This window comes from Cololabis saira, chromosome 6 (assembly GCF_033807715.1).
Source record: "Cololabis saira isolate AMF1-May2022 chromosome 6, fColSai1.1, whole genome shotgun sequence".
In the NCBI taxonomy this organism is placed as follows: domain Eukaryota; kingdom Metazoa; phylum Chordata; class Actinopteri; order Beloniformes; family Belonidae; genus Cololabis; species Cololabis saira.
In genome coordinates, this window is record NC_084592.1 from 34,127,409 (window position 1) to 34,147,909 (window position 20,501).

The 20,501-nt window shown below is 40.9% G+C and overlaps 1 protein-coding gene across 1 annotated transcript in view; it reads left to right on the plus strand.

The window, feature by feature from the left end:
- Positions 1 to 20,501, plus strand: part of lrp1bb (low density lipoprotein receptor-related protein 1Bb) — a 520,571-nt gene that overhangs the window by 23,352 nt on the left and 476,718 nt on the right. The window contains exon 3 of the mRNA XM_061722939.1: positions 9,416 to 9,702. Coding sequence (XP_061578923.1) covers positions 9,416 to 9,702 — 287 coding nt within the window. The remainder of the gene's footprint in view (positions 1 to 9,415; positions 9,703 to 20,501) is intronic.

The following is a 20,501-nucleotide window of genomic DNA, read 5'->3' on the forward strand; positions in this document are numbered from 1 at the left end:
CTCTATCAGCTGTTCCCACAACTCTCCAGAGTGACCAGGGTGAGTTATTGGCTGTAATAGATGTTACAAAGTAATACAATTACATGTAAAAAAGTACCCAAATGTCATCTTTGCAGAATTTATCTAATATTTAAATTTGTTTGATGATCTGAAACATTTAAGTCAAATCAAATCAAACTTTATTTGTTAAGCGCTTTCACACAAAATAAAAAATGCAACGCAAAGCGCTTTACATAAAATTTAATCATGCCAAGACCGTTAAGAGATTTAAAAACTAATAAGAGAACCTTAAAATCGATCCTGAAGCGCACGGGGAGCCAATGCAGCGATTCTAAAACTGGTGTAATGTGAGCCCGCCTTCTGGTCTTCATCAGCACACGTGCAGCTGAGTTTTGTAGTAATTGGAGACTAGAAATGCTCTTTTTAGGAAGACCAGAAAGCAGGGCATTATAATAATCAATACGACTGGAAATAAAAGCATGCATTAGCACCTCCGTGTTTGCCCGAGAGAGAAATACAAAAAAAGAAGAAATCAGGGAGGGGGCAAACACTTTTTGACACAACTGTGTGTATATATATATGTGTGTATATATACATATACATATATATACATATATATATATATATATATATATATATATATATATATATATATATATATATATATATACATACATATATATATATATATATATATATATATATATATATGTGTGTGTGTGTGTGTGTGTGTATATATCTACCCTTATACAGTATATACCTTATGCACTTTTTTGTCCTTTAAGGCAATGTTTGAAGGCCATCATTATGGTTGTACATTGTAAGATTTTTGTAAGAAAAATCTGGAAAAAAAATACATTCTAAACCTGTTAAAGGTCACAACTTTAGCCAAGATATATTTGGTACCATTTCACTTCATTGGAGGGAAAAAATTACCCCTTTCAGAAACTTCTCTTAACAAAATTACAAATTCATTTCTTTGTGTGTGTGTGTGTGTGTGTGTGTGTGTGTGTGTGTGTGTGTGTGTGTGTGTGTGTGTGTGTGTGTGTGTGTGTGTGTGTGTGTGTGTGTGTGTGTGTGTGTGTGTGTGTGTGTGTGTGTGTGTATACACTTCTAATATTGACTCTGGTGGAAAACACACATTCCTTTCATATATAAATGATGAAAAATCTAAACGTTTTTCCCATGTTCATGCACGTTAATATATAACTGCAAAAAAATTTTTTAAATCCTATAAACCGTTCATAATCTTGCATACAATAAAGCAGGATTTAAATATCTGCCTGTTGTACTCACTCCTTTGCATAAAAGGGTCACAAAAATAAAAAAGTAAGAAAGAAAACTCAGGACATCACCTTTGAGCTCACATACACTGCTTTTGATCACACATGATGTCTCAGTGCTCTTGATAAACTGTCTAGCAAAGGAGGGCAGCTCATACTTACGCTAACTCTGACTCACAGGAAATGAAAGGACCCCCAACATGAGACCACCTGTCATCTCAGGCTGCACTTGATGCCAGGTGGGAAATCTAAATTTCCCAGATACTGCTACCAAGATTCAGGTTCCAGTCAGTAACTTGGTCTGATTTCTGGGTCCAGTACATTTTGGACTTACAGTGAGGTAATACTGTTATTACTTGCTCAACCATAAACTCTGCATTCTGCAAAAATATGTATTTAAATCTTAAATTTAATTGCACTTTTTTTTGTTAAATGGTTTAGGATCTGACAATGCAGATACAATACAGTGAGTGAGGAAGAAGTGTGTGTGAGAATAACAATAAAAAAAGAAACCGTTCGGCATTTACTTGGTGAGAATTTGACAGTGTATCTTAAGGAATTCGTGACATGTAAAATGTCCCCAAGTGTGTTATTTTACATGTCTACCTCACAACTACAGTCAGCCTGCAGCAACACAGGGATGAGAGAAGATATGTTCATGGTGTTTTGGCAACAGAAAATATTCACAGCTTTTCCAGTGCATCACTGCATCCCATTAGGAAGAACTCACAGTATCTTTCACGCGAAACAAGGTGTACGCCAGGTGCAATCTGATCATATGGCCCCAAACCTTCTACTTAGCTAGATTTAGATAAAAACAAATCTACTTTACAGTAGGTTCCACTCTATGTTCTGCTTGAAACAGAACTTTTCACAACATCAGCCTTTTGTTCAAAATCTTATAAACCAACAATACAGCTCATCCACAACGCGATGGATCGGCTGTATTGTTGGTCCCAGAGCCACATGAATCACAATGCTGAACATCATCAATACATACAAAAAAAAAAAAAAAGTCTCTCCTTCATAACACATGTTCAGTTTTCGAGTGACCTTTGTCTGTATTGAGTAGAAGCACCCTTTTGAGCGAGTACAGGATTTGGTGATCCTCTGCCATTCTCCCTTGCAGATCCTCTCCAGTTCTGTCACGTTGGATGGTGAATGTTGGTGGACAGTCATTTTCAAATCTCTCCAGAGATGCTCAATTGGGTTTAGGTCAGGGTTCTGGCTGGGCCAGTCAAGAATGGTCCCAGAGTTGTTCCGAAACCACTCCTTTGTTATTTTAGCTTTGTGCTTAGGGTCATTTCCTTGTTCGAAGGTGAACCTTAAGCCCAGTTTGAGGTCCTGAGCACTCTGGAAGAAGTTTTCTGCCAGGATATCGCTGTACTTGGCCGCATTCATCTTTCCTTCAATTGCAACCAGTCGTTCTGTCCCTGCAGCTGAAAATACTCCGATAGCATGATGCTGCCACCACCATGTTTCACTGTTCACTGCAGTTACACATACCACTTAGATTTAATGCCAAAAAGTTCAATTTAGGTCTCATCAGACCAGAGAATCTTCTTTCTCATAGTCTGGGAGACATTTGTGTGTTTTCTGGCAAACTTTATGCAGGTTTTCATGTGTTTTGCACTGAGGAAAGGCTTCCGTCGGGCCACTCTGCCATAAAGCCCCGGCTACTGGACGGCTGCAGTGATATTCCACTTTGTGGGACTTTCTCCCATCTCCGTACTGCATCTCTGTAGCTGAACCACAGTGATCTTTGGGTTCTTCTTTCCCTCACTCACCAAGGCTCTTCTCCCACGATTGCTCAGTTTGTTTGACTGGCCAGGTCAATGAAGAGTTCTGGTCGTCTCAAACTTCTTCCATTTAAGGATTATGGAGGCCACTCTGCTCTTAGGAACCTTGAGTGCTGCAGAAATTATTTTGTAACATTGGCCAGATCTGTGCCTTGCCACAATTCTGTAAAGGATAAAGCAGGTATAGAAAATGGATGGATGGATGGATGGATGGATGGATGGATGGATGGATGGATGGATGGATGGATGGATGGATGGATGGAAATAAATATACATACAGCCTTGTTCAAAATCATTTGATTTCACACCCATGACAACTACTGTACGAGTGGGGTGATGTCAGGTGAGCTTATATAAAGCAATACATTTATTTCCAATAAGTTTACTTGACAGTCGGCTCAACGAATAGTTAGCCATTATCACTTCCTCATCCTTAATCTTCATGCTACTGCACTAAGCGAAGCAACCAGCAGGTTGTACTTTATCCCAGACAAAGGACCATAACTGAAATTATCTGTAAATAATATTTTGCAACAGTAATAGTTTGTCTATTGGATTTGGTTAGTCCATCCATCCATCCATTTTCCGCCGCTTATCCATTCCCAGGTTGCGGGGGCAGCAGTCTCCACAGAGATGCCCAGACTTCCTTCACCCCAGACACTTCCTACAGCTCTTCCGAGGGGATTCCGAGGCGTTCCCAGGCCAGCCGAGAGACATAGTCTCTCCAGCGTCTCCTGGGTCGTCCCCGGGGTCTCTTCTCGGTGTGACATGCCTGGAACACCTCCAGGAGGCATCCAGGAGGCATCCGATACAGATGCCCAAGCCACCTCAGCTGACTCCTCTCAATGTGAAGGAGCAGCGGCTCGACTCCGAGCTCCTCCCGGGTGACTGAACTCCTCACCCTATCTCTAAGGGAGCGTCCAGCCACCCTGCGGAGGAAACTCATCTCGACCGCATAACTGCGGACGCTGCACCAATCCATCTGTCAATCTCATGCTCCATCGTTCCCTCACTTGTGAACAAGACCCCGAGATACTTGAACTCCTCCACCTGAGGCAGGACTTCTCTACCCACCCAGAAGGCACGCCACCCTTTCCCGGTGGAGAACCATGGCCTCGGTTTTGGAGGTGCTGATTCTCATCCCTGCCGCGTCGCACTCGGCCTCAAACCGCCCCAGCACATGCTGGAGGTCCCGGTCCGATGAAGCCAACAGGACAACGTCATCTGCAAAAAGCAGAGACGAAATCTTGTGGTTCCCAAACCGGATCCCCTCCGGCCCCTGGCTACGCCTAGAAATCCTGTCCATAAAAATTATGAACAGGACCGGTGACAAAGGGCAGCCCTGCCGGAGTCCAACATGTACCGGGAACAAGTCCTACTGCCGGCAATGCGAACCAGACTCCTGCTCCGATCATACAGAGACTGGACAGCCTTTAATAGAGGGCCCCGGACTCCATACTCACATGAGCGCCCCCCACAGAATGGCACGAGGGAATCAAATGTCCCAACTCTCTGCTTCCTCAAGGGAAGGCATGTCAGTCGGATTGAGGAGATCCTCGAAGTATTCCTTCCACCGACTGATGATGTCCCCAGTCGAGGTCAACGGCTTCCCACCCGCATCGTAAACGGTGCCGGCAGAGTACTGCTTCCCCCTTCTGAGGCGCCGAACGGTCCGCCAGAATTTCCTCGAGGCCGACCGAAAGTCTTCTTCCATGGCCTCACCGAACTCCTCCCAGACCCGAGTTTTTGCCTCCAGGACTGCCCGAGCCGCGGCCTGCTTGGCCTGCCGGTACCCATCTACTGCGTCAGGAGTCCCACAGGTTAACATAGCCCGGTAGGACTCCTCCTTCAGTCTGACGGCATCCTTTACTTCCGGTGTCCACCACCGGGTTCTAGGATTGCCGCCATGACAGGCACCGGAGACCTTACATCCACAACTCCGAGCCGCCGCGTCTACAATGGAGGCAGAGCCTCCATTGTGCCTCTCTTCACCCGAGTGTCCAAAACATGCGGCAAGTCGATCATTGACCTCCGGCCTAGGGTGTCCTGGTGCCACGTGCACTGATGGACACCCTTATGCTTGAACATGGTGTTCGTTATGGACAAACCGGGACTAGCACAGAAGTCCAACAACAAAACACCGCTCGGGTTCAGATCGGGGAGGCTGTTCCTCCCAATCACGCCTCTCCAGGTATCACTGTCATTGCCCATGTGAGCATTGAAGTCCCCCAGTAGAACAATGGAGTCCCCAGTTGGAGCACTATCCAGTACTCCTCCGTAGTGGAGGGTCCAGCCCCTTTCAAGGAGCTGGGTTCCAGAACCCAAGCTATGTGTGGAGGTGAGCCCGACTATCTCTAGCTGGTACCTCTCAACCTCACGCACAAGCTCCGGCTCCTTCCTCCCCAGCGAGGTGACATTCCATGTCCCCACCGAGAGGGTTTTGGTCCAGGGATTGGGTCGTCGAGGCACCCCGCCACGACTGCTACCCAGATCACATGGCACCGGCTTGTCACGGTTCTTCCTGCGGGTGGTGGGCCTACAGGAAGGCGGGCTCACGTCGCCATTTCGGGCTGAGCCCGGCCGGGTCCCATGCGCAAAGACCCGGTCACCAGGTGCTCCCCTTCAAGCCCCAACCCCAGGCCTGGCTCCGGGGAGGGGCCCCGGTGACGCCGATCCGGGCAACGCAACGGCCTGTTGTCATTCTTGCATGGATCCTTTTGAGGAGTGGAGGTGAGAAAATCACTGGACTGGTGGTTTATAGTATTTTTTGTTAATGGAATTTAAATAAACATTTGATACAGAATAATGAGCATTCAGTGATTACTTACCCATATGTGTGTGCATGGACTTGTGGTTCTGTGCAGCCCTTGCTCAAGTGTGAGCATATTTGTGCAGTGTATGAGTAGGGGTGGCCTGAGTGAGTGTATGACTCCCAAACTGACTTTTTGTCCCATTCTGGCACTGAAGGCAGCAGATGATCATTCAAATGATTATTCAGAGATAAAGCCCTTATGTAATGTACAATGATTAATTAGTGTCACAGCATATTTACATCATATTAATGCGGCCAAAAAGTGCAAACTAAATTTTGAATACTTTAGATTCACCGGTTATGTCACATCCAGTGCTGCCAGAGATGTGGAAATGCACAAAAAGCTTTTCTATTACACTTTTGGGAATCAAAGGATTATTGAATTGCCTGAAAAAACACCTCCTTGAAGCAGAAAAAAGTGTATTTGATATTTGGGAGTTTTTTGGAATTAGTGCTGTTTCTATTACAGGATTCCTTTTTCGATATTGTTTTTGCACAAATTAAGGTGGAATGGAAATGCAAAACAAAAAAAAAACAGGGAAATGTTGATTTCCATTGGTAGCGTATGTATATATATATATATATATATATATATATATATATATATATATATATATATATATATATATATATATATATATATAAGCATGGAAGCCTTTGTCAAAGAACTGCAACAAATCTTACTTCTGCATGACACTCAGGCCAGAAGAAGAAAAAGATGGTTGCCGCTTGGTTGCTGTGAACCCAGAACACATATAAATTGCAACGAAGGGGCTGAGACGTGAAAAAAGTACATGAGAATCCAAGGGAGAGACCTTGTGTGATTTCTAATCTTGCTGAATCGGCACCAACTGGGACAATAACAGGCAGAGGTATCTCAAATTGTTATCAGTCTATAACAAAGTATTTGAATGAATGAATGAATGAATGAATGAATGAATGAATGAATGAATGAATGAATGAATGAATGAATGAATGAATGAATGAATGAATGAATGAATGAATGAATGAATGAATGAATGCGTGGCGATGTGCTGCCAGATCACCCTTAAGAAAAAACTGCCACTGCATTTCAATACTTGGTGCTTTGAGTCATTGTGAGTAAGTACTGTTATTAAAAAAATTAAATGAGAAATTAATAAAACTAAACTTTTTTTTAAAGAAAATCTATTCAATACATTTCACAGAATTAAATATAAAGTGTTGCCATGAATGTGTAACATAAAATAGATGCATTGGGAATCCAAATGTTCAACATAAAGCTGACTGCCTGCATTTCTTTTAGCTGACACCAAATATGTTCATTGTTTCACATAGCTTTAGTAGAGGTGAAACTGCCTGACCAATGATATAGAATAGGTCAACACTTAAGTTAAACTCAACTACAGCAAACAAACTTGGGAAAAGAAAAAAAATCCACAAAATGTTGTACCATCAGGTGTCTGAGAAATTTTCTCACCCTCAGTTCTGATGCAGCATCCATACAAAGCAAGAGAAAACATTCTGCCTGGCCCTGTGTTATTCCTGACAATGACCTGGTAGACTCACTAACAGAAAAAAAGAAAAAGCAAACAATGGTTTTACTAATAATTTCAACTCACATTTGTAACATTTTGTATTGTAATGTCAAGTTTTTTTCATGTTTGAAAAAAGAGTTTTACTGCTTATTGCATATTTGTATTGATTTAAGGCCAAAGAAAGCTATTTGAACTTAAATTATATTTGACAGCTCTGGATTGTTGTCATTTGATTTTTTTAAATCTGTCAAAAGACAACTCAGAAATATTGTGCACATATGCACTTATGTTTTCAAAAGCCAAATCTTTTATCATTACCGCATCAAAGTTGCTGTTACATCTCGGTTGTGCTGAATACCAGAAAAGAGCAGATACAATTGTCCTTCACTTACCTGCAGGTGGCCTCACACACAGTTGGTGCTTTAATGTTAATATATAAGAGTACTGTATGGAAAATTGATCACAGCACATAAGATCAGTTAGGCTTAGTCTAGCATTTTGTAGAGCTGTTGTGAGTTATTTTTTATTACAGGGCCCCACCACTTTACAGATATGTGCTATGCAGTGTTGTGCTACAGTAGTTACTGAAAAATAGTAACTAGTTACAGTAACTAGTTACTTCATTAAAAAGTAACTCAATTGGTAACTCAGTTACTTATACCAAAAAGTAATGAGTTACTATGAAAAGTAACGTTTAAGTTACTTTAAAGAAAAACATTATTTTAAATGCTCCCATTAATGCCCCTCTAGCCTTCATTTGGAGAATAACAAACTGTTGATCAACTTGACAGTTTCAATTCATTTGCATTCACATCACTGAAATCTGCTAAGCATTATGGTCTGTACAAAGAAATCTGACACAAACACAAAGATATTTTTAAATGGCTATTTATTTAAGTCAGCCATAAACTGAACAAACGCGGGATTTTCTAAAACATCATAGCCTAACAAAAAGCCTTTTTTTCTTTCTAAATGACCTCTGAAATATATAACACAAAACTGTTAACAAGCTAACATAGGCTATTATTCAGAATAAAAGTGCAAAAGTGCTGAACTACACATCGGTGGTCAACATGTAGTCCAGCCCTTCAAATGTCTTCTTTAGCTCATTTTCCATTTTTGTATTCTTATCCAAGTAGTTTGAAAAGGTTTTCCGTCCCCATTTGCGTGTGCCGCCTGAGCATGGTATCATGCTAATTAGCTGCCTGTAGAAATAGGTAGCATGTTTTCTACCACATACCGTGCAATTGTTTTGTCAAGTTGGACCTGGCTTACAGACGTCGCTCGGTTAAACTCCACTGAAATGTTTTTGTCATTGTGCTGCTCGACAAAACCAAAATCATTACAATATCTCCACGTGGCGAAACTCGCCTTGCTCTCTTGGCTCGCCATGACCGGTCATGTTTTTGAATGCACACACACACGCCCACTACGTTTCTTCTGGTCTCCGCGTGTGGGGAAAAAAAGCTGTGGCTGGCCAGAAATAACGGAGTAACACACCGTTTGGTAACGGTAATTGAGTTACTGAATTTAAAAAGTAATGCGTATAGAGTATTAGTTACCGCCAAAACTAACGGCGTTACTGTAACGCATTACTAAATAACGCGTTAGTCCCAACACTGGCTATGTGCTGAAAGGTACCACTCTCTTTGTGTTCAAAAAGGTTTTAGTGTTTGGTAATCTTGGATGATATCATTTAGTGTTACCGTGTTTTATTGCTGGAAACTGAGATTGCATTTCTTTTTTCTTTTTTTCCTAAATGTTCTGACTTCCATTTGTGCCACTGGACCCAAGAGTGATACCCCTCTCCAATGACTCTATTGAACCGGTTTGATTAATTTCATACGAGGTGCGTCACCTTGACACCATTTAATCAGTGTGAAAAGACAGGAAACGTACTCCTTCTACTAATTTTTCCTCCTGCTGCGCCCCCTCCCCTCTCCCCATCCCTCGCATCCTCCCCTCCCAACCCTGACTCCCATCTCTCCTGCCGTCTCCGGCGAGTCTGTCGGCTGTAAAGAGAGGCGACTCTGCATTTGTCAGGGAGTCTGGGAGAGAGCTGCACCGTTTCACCCGCTGGTTCCGGACATCCCTGAATAACGGCGCTCGACACCCTCGGGTGCTGGACCGGTGGAGGGGGGGACTGGACCCGGACCAGGTGAAGCTCCGCGGCCACCTCGAAGCCTGCTCTCCTGGAAACATGTCGGAGTTTTTACTTCTCGCCTTTCTAGCCCTTTTCTCGGGATTATTGCCGTGCGCCGAGCCCTCCAAGGTGTCGGAGGAGGAGAAAGGTAAGGAGGAACCGAACCGGCGGGAATGCGCAGTCCAGGGGAAACTTGGCACTGGAGACTGCTTTTCTAGGGAGATCTAACGTGCTGGATTAAAATCACATCTCTGATAATTATGAATGGGTTATAAAGAAAGAAAAATACATAAAGAAAACCCACATCCTCGTCATTCTTCCCTTTCCATTGTAGCTGCCGGTCTTTTATTGAGGCAGTTCGGGATGACAAAATGATATATTGTAATGCATGGCTGACCATAAATAACGGTGCCACCTGTGTAGTGAAATATAGCGCCGCACGTGCATTTGGCACGTTTCTTTTTTTTTTTCTTTTACGCTGAAGCGTTTTGAGGAACATTGCCTGGGAGAGCCAGGGCAGGCTCGGTGTGTCTGACTGCAGGTGCTCAGCATCGCCGTGCTACAATGCAGCAGGTGAAGATAACCGTGTGGCTGGGAGTATTTAGCCCCCCTCCGAGTTGTAGCCCGCATCTCTGTCGTGGCATCGCAGTAACATCACAGGAGGACGCGTTTGATAGGACGCTCATGTGTGCGCTCATCTACTGCGCTCGGTGCGTGTAACACAGCAGTACCATCGGAACCTCATTTTTGTCATTGTAAAATTATTTTTTTTTTTATTATTGTTTTTAAAATAGCATTTGATTTGCAGCTTACTGAATTGTGCCAAATGATTGCAGCTTATTTGAATAAGAATAAGAAGTTGCAGGCAGCATAATGATGCGTTCAGGATCCTCCTTAAGCTTCCAAGATGGACAAGTGCAAGCACTTTATTTGTTAATTGTTATGTCTCCATCTTCCATGCTCTGCTGAAGAATTTTATGTTTAAATTTATGTGTCGACTCCATGAGTCAGAAAATTGTCTAATAACTGCACTCACTAACATCAAACGGAGTGATACAAGGTACACATCTGGAGTATGGAAACATTGGAACAGATGTTTGCATGTATTTTAATGCGTGACCTGTAATTTTTATGTATTATATATGGACCTTTTGAGTCTGTAATAAAGTATTCATTCATTCATTCAATAAATGCAGCTTGAGAGCTTTTTGATTGGGCATCAGAAAGGTTGTGAGGAAAACTGACCAAAATGCCAACCAAAGTCCCCTCAGGTTGCAGACCAAAGTTCAAGCACAATTTCGGTATTTGCATGCATCATGCGGGCCTTCTCCTACATGCACGAGCAGCTACTTAGGCTACTGAAATTATCACTGATGCATGATTTATAACCCCTAAAGAGGAGCTATCAGTGAATACTTAGTTATAATAAAATGTGAATTTATTCTCAAGTACTTATCCTAATACAGTACTTCTGCTTCTCCATTCTACCTTTCCATGGTCTCTCTCTTGTAAATAAACATTTGGAAATATGACCAAATTATTGTAGTTAGAGGAACTAGTCTCTTAAAACAAATGAAAGGTTAACTCTTTTTGAGTTATGCTGTTTGCGGATCATCCTTCCTTGACATTCAGGAGAGCCAGGGTATCAGGGTGTCTGCTTGTTGTGTGACTGTCACAAATGTCACCGATTGCCACACTCCACCTTCCGAACCCATCTTGAAAAACAGAACTCAGGGATTGCCTCACAATCACAGCAGGCAAGACAGCCTGTGCGCTTCTCTCCGTGCGTGAAGTGAAAAGATGAATTTGCTTCATTCAGCTTCCGAGAGCCTCCCTCTCACATGCATGGAAGGGTGGTGGCATTTTTGGTTGTAGCCTGACTCAAAGTGGAAAAAATTAGGCAGAATTGTGATTTCTCACCTGAGCTGGTAAAATGTTCCTATCCGAGAACAAAGTTGGGACCTGCATGGGTCCGTGCCTGCTGCCCTGATCCATTAGCACCAAGAATAAATGAAAGCTTGTGAAGTTGTGACTTTAACTGATGATTATGATAATGAAATTCCTTCTTTCAACACCAAAGCTGGTTGTTAGTCTAATTAGTCCGAAGTTAATTTGCTGTGTGGTAGCAGCAGTTTTCCAATGAATACCATGTAGAAAGTAGTGGTTATCTCTGAATGAATTAAAAGGGTGTTTTTTTGGAGCTCATTCCTTGGAAGTATCTCTTTTAAACGATTCCAATGTGTTTCCCATTTTATCATGTGTGTCAATCTAACATTGAGCTGACTGACCTGGCTTGGCCTGGCTTCCAGGAAACTGCTGATCTAAAAGAAAAAAGAAAAATGAACAGCTTGAGACATTTGAACACATCTCTGCACTTTTTTTGTATTATTGAATAAAATAAATCTAAATCTATTCAGTCCCATGCAGCGACCCCAGGGCCAGATAAGCATCATCGAGCGCAAACAGCTCAAGGTTGTTTGTAATGTATACCCTGTTTAAAAGTTGATAGTATTGTGAAAGGCACAGATAGGTTCAAACGCTAATGCAGGTGAGACTGCCTTCAGGAACTAATTAAAGGAGATCGTGAGATACTATCGCACAAGTGCTTGTAAGTAGCTGCATCTGTGTGTGCAGTGCTAGACACACAGAAAAGATGACTGGAAAGTCTTTCAATGTTTGTGTGGATAGGTTGACAGCAGAAATATAAAGCAATTTGTCCTTTGTATTAAAAAAATGTAATAGTACTGTAGTATCCAAAAGAAATTACATTTTCAGATGAAATTATATCATGTATAATACACGCAAACTAAACCAAAACTGCACATTTAGGGTCACGAACAATCATGAACGTGGTGCACATTCTTTAGCAGTCACTGAAATGAATGAATGGGGAGGATAAAAAGGGTGATTTTTCTATTATACCACCTTAAATACAGAAACTTTGTTTCAAATGTACTATTATTCTTCAGCTTAATTTAGCACCTTTTTAGTAAGATAAGAAAAAGGAAAACACATTTTTGAAAAAAAAAAAAAATGTCAGTGATTGAGTCAGCTGTATAGTTTTTAAATGTTTAAGGAGTTACTTTGATCCCTGCATATTAATTCAAATTTACTGATGAACATGAGTACTTTCCGTGCGCTGAGTATAGCTTTGGCAACTGTGTAGATGCTGTATTTCGATCAAATATGGATTAAGCTCTAAGTAAAGCCAAGACTGTATTGGCCACATCTGCTACCAAACCATTGCTTCAAACCATTAAAAAGTACAGAAAAGTTCAACAACTCATTCTAGTAGCCAGCTAAGGAGCTGTAATTACAACATATTTGAGCTGTAATATGGACTTGGATTTTACTGCTCGCTTGTAAAAACAATTTAAAATCCAGAAGAAAATAGTAAATGTCTAACATAACCATATCACACCCATATATAATTACTATGAATATTATGTTCACCTAGAACATTATTGACTCCCTGCATTAATATGATAGTCTAACTAACCTAAACATTTCCTACATTTTTACTTTTCAATCCCAAATAGGCTTTATCCAAACCATTCAATTAAAGACAAGGACATATAATGATAATATCAAATTATTCATTGGACATTAATAACTGCATTTTTAATTGAGATTCATTGATGGAACTTTTCTTGGTCATATTAATTTCTAGACACGTCTGATTCAGTGATTCTGATTTTCGCTGGAAGATATTTTCTTTGACAGAATAATAAAAAAATGAATTCACTTCACTTTTTAACTGCTAAGTTCCTGACAATAAATGAAATACAAAATTGCAGCTGGTGATGGAGTTTTCCCACTCTGTCAATGAAATCCAAAAATAGTGTGTTCCAAATTATTGGACACAATTATAAAGATAAAATATAACTGAAAAGAATTAACAGTGGGATATATTACATATACTATAGGTCTACTATAAAGCTGATTTTATGGGGGACTAGATCTTCGTAGCAAGATTATTTGGCTACAAACAAGATTTAATATTTCTAGTAATGCAATGTCCAAGAAGCATCTCCTGAATATTTCATATTGTGGGGTTAGATAAAGTATCCGATATCAAAAATGTTTCTCCTCAACTACGAAAAATAGTTGATCATCAGATGCAAGGATTTCCCTAATTTGATCCACAAAAACTCCACAGTGTCATTACTGTGTGAAAGTCGTGAATATCCAGTGAAAGATAGCAGAGGCTGCTCGTGACTTGTGTGATCTTACCAGCTTTAGTTTCAGCTGCTTTTCTTTATCGAATCAGACATTTTTAGCACCATGAAGCTGTTTAAAGAGAGGGATGACGTTTTTCGTCTCAAATGGTTTGGTTGCTGTTCCTGTTCTGCTGTTTGCTCTGCAGCTCCTGCAGCTCCTCTGACATGGATTGGTTGAAAGAGACGGTATCCGCTGCTAACTGTGATTGACATATGGTGAGGGTGTTCCCGTCGGCTTCCAGAGCAACATGGTGGCATGCCGTACAAGTAAAAACTGATATATTCTTAATTTATTTGTATATGACAGTCTATGAGGAAAAGAGGCCTCAAAACCGCTCTTCTTTTTGTCAAAGAGGACCAGACATATTGATTACATGAAAGTACCATGTACATACTATGTATATATTGAAATATAGATACATGTATCTTTAAGTGCACATACTTATACCAATATAAAGTCATATACATGCAGGCTCTTGAGGAAGTTATCACACTCGGTTCTGTTGCAGCATCCACATAAAGTGAGAGAAAACATTCCAGTGGTTCCTATGCTATTCCTGATAATGCCCTGATAGACTGTCAGTAACAGAAAAGAACAGCAAATCAAACAACTGTATTGCTAATAGATGTGGATAAATATATATACATACAAATATATATTATATAAATACCTACCTGTATGTTAGTATATATATATATATATATATATATATATATATATATATATATATATATATATATATATATAAAAAATAGATGTGCAGTGTTTCCCCTAGAATTTTTTTCAGGCCCGGTGGTACCCACCGAAAAAATCCTAAACAGACAAGGCGCGTGGGACGGCATATTGGACATGTAGCAATATAACAAAGTTTTACATTAAAATCATTGTAGGCCTATATTGCTGAATGATATCACTTCAATGAAATAATAAGATTTAATCTAACCTTTAACCAAAGTGTCATGGGCCTGAAACATCTTTTCTAGATATTTCAGAGTGGATCTCTATGAAAACCCTCTGGGATGGTCCTCTTTTAACGGGCTGCTCGTGCTGACGGCATATGTGACAAAACATCCCTATTCACAATTGAGATTATATCAGTTATAAATAATTTAAATATTGTAGATTTGTTTTACCCGTTTTGTTATAGCAGAGTTACATGCATTTGACTGGGTGAAAAATGAACCTTTAGTGGTTCTAGTGGAAAGACAATCTATTGTCTGTGTTATTTTCATCATTATTCCTTACCAAAAAAAGAAGCTCAATCAGAACAAAAATCTAAGCTAAACAACAAATTGGAAATGTACCATTGGCTCATACATGGCTGGCACTAGGACCCCGCGGACGCATGTTGCGTCGTCGGGCCTTCATGCTTTCCTGCAGCGTCTCATGCAAACACAAACACACGGACCTGGCAGAAACATTTCTTTATATCATGTTGTCTGTCGCCCGCTATTTTTTTTTTTTTTTTTTTGACTAGCTACAAACTCTATACATCCCATAATATATAATAATATGCCCGCGCTTTCAGCAGCGTTACTAGGCAACGAAGCAGGTTGACTCCCGTTGCAGAACAGCGCTGCAGAGGCTCCTAAACGTAAATGATCATTGATTTTTTTTTTTTTTTAGGCCTTGCGGGGGGTCTCGTTGGCCTGGCGGCCCCGCCAGGCCTATATAATGGTAGGGGAAACACTGGATGTGTGTGTGTGTTTCCACCAGAGTCAATATTAGAAGTATCATTAAAAGTTTACACACACACGCACGCACGCACGCACGCACGCACGCACGCACGCACGCACGCACGCACGCACGCACGCACGCACGCACACACACACACACTCACAACTCTGCACCTCATTAATTCACCAATACGGGTACGAACCTTTTAGTCAAAAGTACATGTTCTTGGACAGTGGGAGGAAAACCAGAGTAAACCCACACAAGCACAGGAAAAATGCACACTCAACACAGAAAGCCCCAAGCCAGGAAGCTTCCAGCTGTGAGGCATCAGTGCTAACCGTCAAGCCACTGTTCTGTCAGGTAAAGTGTAGTGTCTAGAAACTGAATGTATTCAAACAACCTTCTTGTATTTTTTACAGCATGTAAAGTTGTGAATATTGCTCAACGGTAAACCTAGAGAATCACAGTGATTGTTTTACTGCAAAGTCTGTTTTGCTCAGTAAGAAACTGACTTTGAAGAATCATCATTTGTACTCCAACAAGGGCAAGATGAAAGTTTTACCAGATGTGTCTTAAGTGACCTACATTCAAGATAATGTTGGAAAATGAACTCCCATTCAACAGGAACATCCTCTAAATATGATTTGAAACGCTGTTGACTGAATACAGAAGCGTTTACATGCTGTCCTGGTGGCCAATGGAGGTTTTTTTTTAACCAAGTACTAACAATCAAAAAATTTTGAAATTTACTTGTTTTGGCTTTTACAGTCATAGAAAACTTGACATCATGTACCCTAACCTACGGCTGTAATTTTTTACTGTAAAATGGTTGACCTTCAAGAGTTGAGCTGCATTCTATTTTCTTAGCTGTTTCATGCCTTTTGCAGGAAACCATTATTTTACAAAAAAAGAAAAGAAAAGAATCAGTCCGCCGGCTTTGAGATTTCTGTAACCACGTCCTGTTATGACATGGCAGAAAAAGTGGCCGTATCAGCAATACATGTCCTTCAGGACATAAGTGGACCAACCACTCACAAAGGCCAGATTTCACGTGGACTCCTGTTAAAACTAGAATGAAGACTGAATGAGTGAGAGTGAGGTTTGAACAGCGGATCATAGTTGTCAACACTGTCTTTCATGTTGTACATGAACAGACTGCTGTTGCTGTTGGCTTCACGTCCAGCGATCTGTACTGCAGGTGCTTTTTATTGACTTGCTTCCAAAAAAAAGAGAAGAAAAAAAAACAGGACAAGTAATCAGCACAGCTTGTCAGTTGGTAGCACATTATGGAAGTCAGTTTCAGTTATACAGGAGCATATTAAGCACTTCTAGCGAACCTCATAACTTGTCCTCAGATGCATGTTAAAATTGCTGTGGCCATGACAGGATTTTTGAGATTTGTTTGAGGTAAGTGCATAGACGGCCTTGGCAGGATGACATTGAGTGATCAATTTTATGAGCTATGAAAAGACAATGAAAGTGCCAACACATCTATCCGAAGATGCCAGCTGGTTGTTGCCATCATTGAACTCCTACATTTATCTCAGGGCAGAGGTGAAGTATGATTGTAAGATATTGAAGGAGTCAGTGAAGCAGCCTCAACATGCCTTGTTTTAGTGTATGGGGTGATGGTGGGGCTAAGCTGATTCCTGCAGAACAGTTATTGAACCAATCTGTTAGATTTTTGATAATGTCAACTTCAATAGGACCTCTCACAGTCTTAATAGATTGCAATTGAATCAGTATTGGATTGACTAAGGTTGTAAAAGTCACTGGCTGTAAATTGACTTGTAGCATTGATTACCAATAGTGGAAAGACCTATATTTGTGATCCACACGATAGACTTACACGTGAAGACTTAATTATTTGGAAAGCATTGGGTTCTGAATTAGATTTCTCAGAGATGCTTTATTATTAAAAATGTTAATCATGAATAAATAAGTTTTTCTTCAGAGGAAAAAAAGTCTTACTGGAACTTAATATAGGGGTTGGGCTGCCTGTTAAAAAAGAATGCTGATAAATAATCAATAGAAAAAGCATAATTATTGCTAAAAATGTTCACAAAATGGGTTCATAAGGGCAGAGTTGGGATACACTGCTCTCGCATAATTCAAGATAAGCTTGAGGTCATTACTGGGTGAAGCATTTGCTAAAATGCAATCAAAAGCCAAAATGTGAGACTGATGCTTGCCTTCTGAAAGGGAAAAAACTATGCACAAACATGATCATTTGGTGAAACTAAGGATGACTTCAGATTGCACTCAAGATTGCACACCATCCCTCACTACAAGGGGAAGAAGCCTCATCTTACTGTTGTCACAATTACAAATGGCAACATCTAGGATGTTGTCCAGAGAACTTCCACTCACTGGATATTTTAACTTTTTCAGACCTTTCTCTATACATCCTAGGGATGGTTGTGTGTAAGAAACCCAGTAGATGAGCTGTTTCTGGAATACTCGACCATGCCACATTCAAAGTATTTAAAAGTCATGTAAATCCCCTTTCTTTCCTTTTTTGATGCTCATTTTGATGTCCAGTAGGTGCCTTGACCATGTCCACATGCCTAAATGCATTGAGATGCTGCCATGTAGCATAATAGATATTTCCGTCATTGAAGAGTTAAACAGGCGACCTTAATAAAGTAGCTATTAAGAGTAGTTCTTTGATTGATTGATAGGTTGACATCTTGTCTTTGCTCTGAACATTGTCTTCAAGCCATTGAAAGTATACAGAATTTGCTCTAGTTTCTAGTAAGATGTGAAATGTAACATGATTAAATACACTGTTGAACTCTTAGAGCCCAGATATCTTGCTGTTGATGCTTGCGTTTGCGTCCGTTTGCGTCCGTTCGCGTCCGTTCGGTCCACCAACCGCAACGTTGCTTGCGTAGTACGCGAGGAGAACGCGTCGTACCGGTTGGTATCTGACCGGGACCAGCACCACTCGCGTGAAGGGGGGGAAACTGCAGTCGCGCACGCGTTCAATGTCTTTTTGAGAACGTGCACTTCGACGCGTCAAATGAACGCAGGATATGCGTGGTGGCCATGATGTGCACGCGTTCTGAAGTGCAAGTATATCTGGGGCTTTAAGAGGCGGTTATGTGAGAAATGTGAGAAATGTGAAAAAGTTGCGGCTAGTCGGAACAGTTTGCTCTGGATAATTTTTGTCTGTTTTTGTTTTTAAGAAGCTGGTGTATTTTTTGTATATAGCTTTTGACTTTTTCATATTCTAAACCAAAATGTAACTCACTGACGTATGAGCTTATACACACCTCTTTGGGTTAAGATTTGACTCAATACTTTCTGACAGCAGTCAGTACTAGTGTTCACATCAGAAACATGAGGTGAACAAACTGAAGATGGGCAATTTTAGATTAGATTAGATAGTCCTTTATTCATCCCTCAGTGGAGAAATTCGCTTTGAGCAGCAGCAGTAAACACAACACGCAAATGCAGCAAAAGAGGGATAAAAAGTAAAAAAATATATAATAACAAAATATAAACAGTATATACAGTGGAATGAAAATAAAACTAGTGCAAAAAAAGCAGGTAGGATGTGTATGAGGTATAAAGATATTGCACATCTTGTTGTCCTGCGAGGAGTTGCGATGCCTCTCAATTTTCTGTGTTGTACAATTAAATCATGGGGAAGAAAAAAAACTCCCCTCAAACACACTTACACAAAAAGAGAAAGAGGTTGACGCCAGCTCTTCTGACCTACAGATTGGTCAGAAAGTAGTAGTGTCAAGGTGTCGAGCCCCCCAAGTGGCAACAGTGGTGGCCAGAGAGGCAGAGAGATCGCTGCTGAAGCATGGCTGTGGACTCTCTCTCCCAGCTGCCACCTGGCACAGGCTGAGGGCTCAGTGCCTCACCATGCAGACTTGGCTCAGCAAACCAGAACAGGGGAGGGATTCATCCTTCCCCCAACAAGCTTCATTCAGCTGACAAATCTAAGGCTAGTTGATGATGCTGCACTGCGTCCTTCTTGAAAGACAAATAAGCAGATGGAGAAATCAAGAAATTTTGAGGCACTCAGGTGTTTTATTTCTGTGTACACTTCTGTAACATTCATACATTTATTCATGTCCGTAAAACATTCATGCCGCTAACAAGGAGACTGACAGTAATACCCTTGCCCCTAATTTGTTTTTTCAGTCGTTCTCACACAACCCATTGCCTAAATAGCGTTAGAATAATGGATATAGTAATTCAATTATCTGTTATAAAGATGCAGGGCAATGTTTAGCATTTAAATGTGTCACCAGATATTTATGGTTTGTTGATTAACCCAACAAAGGCTAATATGGACACACACATCACGACAAAGACAGATGGTGAACATACACAAATTAAGCCACAAAGAGTGATTGTGCTCTGTCTGTGTTGTGCCTGACGTCCTTGGAAAAGTACTCTGTGGTCCAATCCAGTCAGATGTAGGATAGGAGTGTAAATTATTGGCATTATTGTCATGCTTTTGCACAAAACAGTTAAGTACAGCCATTACAAATCCTGCAGTAGCACCAAGGTACATTTTAGTTGCATTCTTTCAATATCAATTTGGAGGAGTCAGGCTTAGTGTATGTCCAAGCATGACAGTCGGCTAAAAGGAGATTTCTGGGCCTGAAATATTTGTGAGATTGCCACTAAAGATGAATAATTTAATGCACTTTCATGGCCTTGAGTAGGAATGGAAAATCAAAGATAAAACATGACTGATGCCCCCCCTCTTACACCTGCTGTAGCATTACCTTTTACTCCCAAAAGCTGTGGCACCGTTGGCCCACATGGATTGAGCTCAGTTTTCTGACAGCACTATCAGTGAGTTACTTTGTGTTAAAATTAGATTAGAAATAGATCACCACCAGCTGTCACCAATCTGATTCAGTATGATTCCCTTACATGCTTCCGAGCTGCTATTGATCTCTGATCCCCGGCACCCTCCCTTCTCACACAGTGTTGGATTGGAGTCCTATTAACTGCTCCCCCATCAATCACAGTTCACCTGTGTTTGTTTGTAGAAGTCTTTGATACGATTAGAGCAGTGCT